The 9,640-nt window shown below is 39.0% G+C and overlaps 1 protein-coding gene across 1 annotated transcript; it reads right to left on the bottom strand.

The window, feature by feature from the left end:
* Positions 1-2,102: 2,102 nt before the first annotated feature.
* Positions 2,103-7,143, bottom strand: LOC138829671 (zinc finger protein 624-like). Its single transcript, XM_070026144.1, has 2 exons — positions 7,058-7,143; positions 2,103-5,963 (listed from the first exon to the last, which is right to left on the bottom strand). Exon 2 carries the CDS (start codon positions 5,887-5,889, stop codon positions 3,952-3,954), a length of 1,938 nt encoding a protein of 645 aa, XP_069882245.1. The 5' UTR covers positions 5,890-5,963; positions 7,058-7,143; the 3' UTR covers positions 2,103-3,951.
* Positions 7,144-9,640: the final 2,497 nt, after the last annotated feature.

Genomic DNA, 9,640 nt, shown 5'->3' with positions numbered 1-9,640 from the left:
GGTTAATTGGGGAGAAGAGTCCCCTGTTCATTTTGCCCAGGCAAGCTTCAAAGATTGATCTTCAGCTTTCAGAATTGCAAGCATGAGCAGCCTAAGCCCCGCAGCTTTACATATTGGTATTTACATGCCTTGATTTTTTTCTGGTACTGAATAAGGGCTTCGATGTTTGTTTGCTTTTTTGCTGGTTCTGGGGCTTGAACTCAGGGCCTAGGTGCTGTCCCTACACTTGATTGCTCATGACTAGTACTGTATCACTTGAGCCACATGTTCCCTTCAAGCCATTGGGTGAATTGGAAATAGTAATTTCAATGACTTTTGCAGCTGGGCTGGTTTTGAAATATGATCCTCAGATGTCAGCCTTCTGAGTAGATAGGAGTACATGTGTGAACCACAGGTGTCCAGCTGCTTCACAAGTGTTCTGAGACCTCTTAAAATCAGCCACATACTTTACACTGACCCAACAGTTTTCCTCAGGTGAGTTTCAGACACTCCTCAGGGTGAAAGGGAGAAAAAAGCTGAGTTGGGAACTAGGAATATTCTCAGGTGCTAATGTGTCAGAAACTATTCATGGGGAGATGAATGTGTTTTTCTTTTATTAAGGAGGTGCCATGGACTGGCTCTGTCGGGACTCGGAGGACACCTAGTGGAGGTAACTGGAATAGGTGGGGAGATGGCCAACAGACAATTCACACAAGAGGAGTGACTGCTGAATGCGATTTACTGCAGAGGATAACAAGCTTTTATAGAGAAAGTCTCCATGAGACAGGGCAAAAGGTTACACAATCTTGCTGCAAGACTTCGTTCTTGGGTGGTCATCAGCTGCTCGCCTGATCTTGTTTTTTGCATGATGAGCTATGACGATAGGCACTTGTTTTTGGCTTTACCTCTATTTTTAAGAAATACAGTTGTTTCGAGATGTTTATCACCTATTAACCATTAACCAGAGCATATGGGCAAGGTGCTGGACAGAAAGGCATGAACTCTAGTACTTTATTGTTACTTTTGTTTAGTTTTGTACTTTATGCGTTTCAAATCTTTTCTCAGCAATTATTCTTCTTTGCCATTTTTTAGAGGGTCCCCAATTTGTGGCCCAAAATCATGATATTCAGTATACTTAGTTAAATCTGGCCATATATCTAATTCAAGCTCATAGTGTCTTCTCTGTAACCCTTTCACATAATCGTTTCCTCTTCTCCATAGAGGCCTTAACTGTCTCATAAGATCTTTCTTGTTCCTTTTTTGATAGTAAGCACCAAGGTGGCCTAGATCTAGCAAGTCTCTCAGTAAATGCAAGAGAGTAATAGGAAGTTCTTTCTCCTAAGTAGTTTTCCCAACCGTTGCCATCCTTATCATACACACCTGTAAAAGGCTATGGATCTGGGGGAAGTCTCTGTGGTCCTCTAAATAATGGAGGATTCCACTATTTTCCTCTGATAACCCATTGCCACCTTCCATCTACCAACCTTTTAGGAATCTTAATTAGCTTTTGGTCTAAATATTCCTCTACATCTTTCTTATCTACAGGATATCTATATGAGTCTATTGTCTATGCTCCAGGATTAAAGGGAAATCTCCAATAGCCATACACTCTTTCTGCTCTAGCCATGCCTACAGCTTCTTGTAAATTTCTTACAAACAATTCCTTTTGCTGAAGTGACGTCATGAAACCTCCCAATACTTTTATATTTACTTATGACTTGTCTAATAGCCTCCATAAGAGGGACTTTCAGGGTAGCACTTAACTCTGGTGAGCTAGTCATGTTCTCAGGACACTCATCAGATGTTGGAGTCGTCAACACTTCCAAGAAAGAGCCCTGAATGAGGGAAAGTTGAGCATGAGTAAGTAGAACAAGCAATAGGAGCAGTAAAAGATTAATAGGCACTCCTATTCAGCGAAAAAAAGAAAAACAGGAACATATCTTTCCCAGGGCCTTGCCAGCCTTTTTAGGAGGTAGGCCTCTTTGAAGCCCCATTCTCTGAGGTAGACTTCTGTGAAGTCCTATTCTCAGGGGTAGGCTTCTGTGAAGTCCCATTCTCAGAGGTAGGCTTCTGTGGAGTCCCATTCTCAGATCTAAAAGCAGGTGTTCCATGCTAAGCAGACTCCACCGAAGTAGGCGTGGCAACAAGGGTATTTATTTTTATTTTTTTTTGGTTCGGTCGTGGGGACTGAACTCTGGGCCTGGGCGCTGTCCCTCAGCTCTTCAACTCAAGGCTAGTGCTCTATCACTTCAACCACAGTGCCACTTCTGGCTTTTTCCTTTTTGCTTATATGGTGCTGGGGAATCAAACCCAGGGCCTCATGCATGTAAGGCAAGCACTCTACAAGTGAGCCACCTTCCCAGCCCTGCTTTTATTTTCAATCAATGAAATTCCTTCACTTTTAGTCCTCTTCTTTGTAAGAGTCTTCATTTCCTGGGTTTTCAATTCCAAATAATTTAAATAACCTTAATGATATCCCTTCTTTGAGGACTTGATCATATAGTAAAGGAGTTTCCTCCTTTATGTGCCTGTATTTAGGTCCTGATATGGGTCTGTGTTCTGTTGCACCATGACTGCACCTGAGATGAGCTGCTTAGTAGAGCCAATGATTGTGGAAAACATCTGACATAATGAATAGTGCTGTGGAGGGTTATGGATGGATTCAGGTGACTGGATGAATTTGTAGTGACATATATGTATATTTACATACATAGATATGCATACCCACACACACACAATGTAATCACCCTGGTGAGCTGCTGATGAATGCGTCCCTTGTAATCTGTCACTCAAAGCCAAGAGGTTCACATTTATGAACCATTGGGACATTCTCAAGTATGTCTCTAAAGTCCTCATAAGCTGTTGCTATGGAGACATGTTCATGTGGGGCTTCTGAATTCTGTTTTTACACATGGAATTGTGGAATGTTAAGTGTATATTCTTTTTTGTTTTCTTTAGCTCCAAGAATGGGACTCAAAGCCAGTACATGATACTTTGCTCACTTATTAATGCTCTAACAACTAAGCCATACCTCTATCCCTTAAAGTATGTATTTTGTCTATTCTGTTGTGAAAGACTATATGAATATATGACAAATACTACCAGCTCTATAAAAATTATAGAACTGTTCATTTCCAGGGGTGAAGAGACTGATGTTATAGAAGGTATTCTAGGTTTACAGAAAAATTTGAAAATTGTTTCCCACAAGAAATCTGAATGGATTCTATGTCACTTTTATTGAATTTCACCACATAAAATAACTATTTACTAAATCAACTTTATTACTCATCTATAATTCTCAAATATTTCTCATTTTTAAATGTTACAAAATTCCATTAAATCACTCAATTTCTTTATAGATTCTATGAAACTACTTATTTTCCTAATTTATAACATTTCAGTTTTACTTACATAATTTTGTAAACACCTTTGAAGAAAGTAGACTGCTTCCCAATGATAGGATTCATGATACTAAATACAACAACCTCAAAATTAGAGATGTGGCACAAAGGATAGAGTGCTAAGCTTGAGAATAAAAGCCAAAGGGAAGTAAAGGGCCATGAGTTCAAATGAAACTAACAGCAAAATAAAAGGAAAAAGGTAAATATCATCCTAGAATTTCATGAAACAGGAAATTAGACATAATCATCTTCTTGTAGATCTCCCAATAGAGAATGTTAGAAATGGAACTTGAGAAATTTTAGAAGATGGACATTTAGGGAAGAATGACTGAGAGTACTTAGAACTTTTTTGAAAAACTTTCTACATGTTTTACATTGCTATGATTTCTCATGTGTGTGTGTGTTAAATGATGAACCCTGAGCTGTGCCTTCTGGTTGAAGAATTCCACATTTCTACCTTGATAAGGTTTGTATCCTGTGTGGGTTCTCTATTGCAAACTGACTTCTCTTCCAAATGAAAGACTTTCCCTACTTGTTACATACTAGAGATTTCTCATTTGGGTGAATTTTCTTATATGCTAGGCTGTGGCCTCCTGTGGACGGTTCTTTCCACATTTGTTGCAGTCATAAGGCTTCTCTCTTGTGTTGTGCTCTCTGATGAAAAATAAACCTTCCTGGTGAAAGACTTTCCACAGCTGTTACATTCATAAGGTTTCTCTCCTGTGTGCATTATCTGATGGATGTTAAGTGCTGCCTTCCACCTGAAAGACTTTCCACACTCCATACATTCATAAGGTTTCTCTCCTGTGTGTATTATCTGATGTGATTTAAGGATCGACTTCCGGATGAAAGACTTTCCACACCAGCTACATCCATAAGGTTTTTCTCCTGTGTGTTTTCTCTCATGGACAGTAAGGCCGATTTTCTTGGTGAAAGACTTTCCACACCTCCTACATTCATAAGGTCTCTGTCCTGTATGTGTTGCCTGATGGGCAGTAAGTTGTGACTTCATGGCGAAAGACTTTCTACACACATTACATTCATAAGGTTTCTCTCCCGTGTGTATTGTCTCATGGATAGTAAGGCATGTTTTCCGGGCGAAAACCTTTCCACACCTGCTACATTCATAAGGTCTCTCTCCTGTATGTGTTGTCTGATGGATCCTAAGGTTTCCTTTCTGGGTGAAAGACTTTCTACACACATTACACTGATAAGGTTTCTCTCCTGTGTGTGTTGTCTGATGGATTTTAATTTGTGCCTTCTGGGTGAAAGACTTTCCACATATATTACATTTGTATGGTTTCTCTCCTGTGTGTGTTGTCTGATGGACATTAAGGGTTGTCTTCTGGGTGAAAGACTTCCCACATTTGTTACATTCATAAGGTTTCTCTCCTGTGTGTGTTCTCTGATGGACAGGAAGATATGCCTTCAAGTGAAAAGATTTTCCACACTTGTTACATTCATAAAGTGTCTTTCTTGTGTGAATTTTCTGATGAAAAGTAAGGTTTGCCTTCCGGATGAAGGACTTTCCACACACATTACATTCATAAGGTTTCTCTCTTGTGTGTGTTGTCTGATGGACAGTAAGGTGTGCCTTCTGGATGAAAGACTTTCCACACACATTACATTCATAAGGTTTATCTCCTATGTGTATTCTGTGATGATATGTAAGTTTTGACTTCCGCATGAAAGACTTTCCACACAGGTTACATTCATAAGGTTTCTCACCTGTGTGTGTTCGCTCGTGAGCAGTAAGGTTTGTCTTCTGGGTGAAAGACTTCCCACACTGGATAAATTCATAAGGCTTCTCTCCTGTGTGTGTTTTCTGATGGACAGTGAGGTATGACTTCAGGCTGAATGACTTTCCACACAGGTTACATTCATAAGGTTTCTCTCCTGTGTGTGTTGTCCGATGGACAGTGAGGTGTGCCTTCTGGCTGAAAGACTTTCCACACACATTACATTCATGAGGTTTCTCTCCTGTGTGTGTTAGCTGATGGACAGTAAGCTGTGCCTTCCGAGTGAAAGACTTTCCACACAGGTTACATTCATAAGGTTTCTCTCCTGTGTGTGTTGTCAGATGGACATTAAGGGTTGTCTTCCGGCTGAAAGACTTTCCACACACATTACATTCATAAGGTTTCTCTCCTGTGTGTTTTGTCAGATGGACAGTAAGGTGTGCCTTCCGGCTGAAAGACTTTCCACACACATTACATTCATAAGGTTTCTCTCCTGTATGTGTTCTTTGATGGACAGTAAGGTATGTCTTCCGGGTGAAAGAATGTCCACATTGGTTAGATTCTTTAACTACAGGAGATACTCCAGGACTATAAGCAGCACATATCCCATTAGACTCGCCATGGAAAAGCATGTTCTGACACTGCCTGAACTCCTCTGTCCTTATCCCTAAGGAGTTCCCATTATTCCTAATCAGCTCTGACTTAGGTTTGGATCTCAAATTAAAAGTTGTTATTAATTTCACATTTTTCTCCCCTGTGTTAATATTCATGACTCCGACTTCAGACAGACAATCATAGGGATTCTCCTGACAGGTCTTAGTCCTGTACTCCTTTTCTTGGACATCTACAATGAGATATAGAAAGACAGACAAAAACAGAAATGAGACCTCAAGATTCCTTAATGTAACAGTAAAGGCATTTCCGTGCATCCTAACTGTTACGAGATTTTAAAAGATCAAAGCAGGAACTCTTTGATGCAGAATATAAGCTTTTCTCTGTAATGTATTAGTTAAGAAAGTAGCACTGACATTTTACAATGGTAAATAATGTTTTTCTGTTTCAGTTTTTCTCAAGGAATTAATTACTCAAATGATTCATCTACACACTATTAGTTATAAGCTGAGTACTAAACATTTGCCTTTAATACCCTCGAGGTTTGGTCCTAAGGGAATAGCTATTATTTTTCTTTTAATTTGTGGAAATAATTGATACATTTTGCTGCTTAGCTTCTCAACCATTAGGTGAGGAACAGAAATACTGTCTAGATTTAGGGACCATTAGGGTGTTTGATACATCCCTTGGCCTTTCCGCTAAGCATGGAAGGTTCCTGAGAGTAAGGATTTATACCTCCATCTCTTCAGTTCTAACTTCTCACTAAGAATTACTTTAGGGATTGGTGGCATTTTTAAAATTGGTTTCCCTCACCCTTAGTCAAATTCTCATCAAATTTCCTTTTCTAACACTCCTGCTCCTTCACAACCATTCAAGACCAAAGATACTGCAGCTCACCACCCAGGTAGTCATCCCCTATGAACCAAAAGCTTTGCTTCTGAATCTCACTCACTTCCAACATCACCAAGAAGCAATTTTCCTCTTCACAGGATAGCAGTCCTGGCATACTCCTCATTTCCTCATACCTGCATAGGCCTTGTTTCAATGAAAATGAGACCTCATTTTCTACATTTCTCATTTCCTTTTTCTGTTTAAGAATGATTTCTACAAAGAAAAAGAAAATTGCTCACTTTAACTACACTGGGACAGCCAAATCAGTTTGTCTCCATGTAAATTCTTGATTGTCATGTCCTGAAGACAAAGGATCACCTAGTTCTCTGCCACACATGACTCAGGGAACTAGGAACATTATTGCTCAGTACAGCTCATTAAACTTACCAAGTGTACTCTGGCTACAAAACTACCATGCAAGATGCTTTATCTCACCTGTGAGATTTTTGTCTGAGGCTTCTCTTATCCATGGTTCTGACCCTTGCTCCAGCTTGGCAATCAATTTAGGTTTAGGAACACAGTGTCCTGTTATTAACAAGTAGAGAAGAACTATTGGTAGGATGGGTCATCATTACTGTAAGGTCTTAGACATCATGTTCACAAACTTGCTCCTAAACCTTGTTTCTCATTTCTTATCCACTCCCTCGTTGATATTCCCCAACTTTCAACTTATTTTGCCAATTGTGTGCCTTGAACTCAGCTCTTTTGCTCAAAGCTAGCATTCTGCTAGTTTCAGTCCCAGCTACATTTGTAGATTGTGAAGGGATTTGGAGATAAAAGCCTCATGGTCACTTTTCTGCAGTTGCAGGCTTCAAACCAACATCCTCACATTTCTGCCTCCAGAGAAGCTAAGATTACAGGTGTTAGCCACTGCACCCAGGATCAGGGTTGATTACAAATAACCACTTTCAACTAGTGATTTTCAGATCATACTTCAAATAGTGATGTACTTTCTATTCTAGACTATATTTGCACGTACAGAAATCAACCCAAGTTTAGGATGACAGTCTTCTTTCTATTAGTGGAATGTAGTTTAGATTTTGGGTCCAAGTGCTGATTGGGTTTCTTGATGAATGGGAATAAAATTGTCTCCAATTATATAATGAAGTGGAAAAAATGGACAGGAATTTTATATTCCCACGGACTGGAATCGTCTACCGAAACAACATAAATATTTATATATCTACTTAAAAAAGAAAACAGCCTTTGATCTCGCATGTTCAAATGACTTTTGCTCACCTAAAGACAAGAGGTTGCTGTAGGTCTCCAGCATTACATCTCTATGCAGGGTCCTCTGAGCATGATCCAAGTCTTGCCACTCCTCCCAGCTGAAGTCCACAGCCACGTCATCAAATGACACCAGCTTCTGTAATGGCACATTTGAATCAAGTAATTAGCCCAAGTCAGGAAGGTCTGTGGGACTCATCCCCAATTAATCACCAGGAGAAAAGCAGAACTGGTGCTATGGCTCATGTGGTAGAGCACTAGCCTTGAGGGGAAGAATTCAGGGACAGTGCTCAGGTCCAGAAATCAAACCTCACAACCAACCAATACACACACACACACACACACACACACACACACACACACACACACACACACACACACACACACACACACACACACACACACGGTATCTCATAAGCAATTACAACACATTTAGGACATCACAAGGAATACATAGCACCTTACTGATTCATGAAAAGTAAGTGTCTACATAAATGTTAAAGGCAGTAACAGTACTTAAAACGTCGCTAATGATGGATTGGCCCTTATAAGATCTGCTTTACTTCCCATATATAAATATCCTATGTTAACTATTTTGTAGTTTCAGTGCTAAATACTGAATTATGGTCATAGATACCCTGATATTTCTTTCCTATGTAAAAAAGAACTGCTAGAAGGAAGTTTTGTGAACTTGGCCTACCTTCTACAATCCACAATATAGTTGCGAGGGGCATACCATGTTCCCTGACTACATTTTCATTTAAATATGCCTTCATGGAAGGATGGAGGATGGATAGAGACTTAAGGAACATTCAAGATGACAAAAAACGAAAAATAGGACCACGACAAGCAAGACAGAGAAAAATTAGAATAGGGATGTGATCTAATGATACAGAAGACAAATTTACAAGTTGGAAGGAAATAAGAGTGCTAATTTGCCTGCAGAGGCTAAGAGGAGAGGTTTTGAACTCCCACACTGAACCCTATTACAAATGATGAATGGCCTAGCCAGCCATGCTTGGCAATAGCAGAGGTGAATGCTCACTAACACACAAAAGGGAAATATATATGTGAGAAATTGAAAGAAAATAACATTCAATTCACAATCCATTGGGCAGAGGAACTCTACTAAAAATGTAGATTGAAGATATGGTCAGGGAAAGAGAGTTGATAAATTACACATCTGCATTTTAAGAGTGTTACAAGAGAAGTGCTTCAAGAGAAGAGCAAAAGGAGTCCACATATATATACAGGTAGGACAAAAAAACTAAAATGGTAAATGTGTAGGTAAGTATAAAGGAATATATTGGTCATATATTTTATGTAATATTTCTGCAATAGTTTGTTGAAATAAAACTTATAGTACCATATTCATGATTCACAATGCATGAAGATCCAATATATAAACTCATCACTTTATTTAAAGAAATGTATGTAGATTACTCATATGCATCAATAAATATTGCAATTACCAGGCAAATCGGAAGGCCTCAGTCCAACGAATTAATTGTACCAAAATAGAGGGTACTAGATTTAGGGCTGGAAATGTGGCTTACTCCAGAGTGCTAGTCTAGAATGCACGGGTTCAATTATTCAGTGCCATGTGAACAGAAAAACTAGAAATAAGGAAAACGATTGAAGACACTTTAAAAAAATTCTACAAATAATTCCTTGAAATATACAAAGCTCAGTATCAATAGTCAGGAGAAGAATTCAAATCAAAATTCTACAGAAATAACTACTTTATATATGTTACTATGGGCAGTTTTAAATAAAAACAACAAATATCCT

Source organism: Dipodomys merriami, unplaced genomic scaffold, assembly GCF_024711535.1.
Source record: "Dipodomys merriami isolate MVZ:Mamm:240054 unplaced genomic scaffold, mDipMer1.0.p SCAF_175, whole genome shotgun sequence".
In the NCBI taxonomy this organism is placed as follows: Eukaryota; Metazoa; Chordata; class Mammalia; order Rodentia; family Heteromyidae; genus Dipodomys; species Dipodomys merriami.
This window is presented reverse-complemented; position numbering and strand designations above follow the sequence as displayed.

Bases quoted from the DNA above. Each gene is read 5' to 3' on its own strand.
- LOC138829671 (XM_070026144.1), bottom strand. From the start codon at position 5,889: ATGAATATTAACACAGGGGAGAAAAATGTGAAATTAATAACAACTTTT.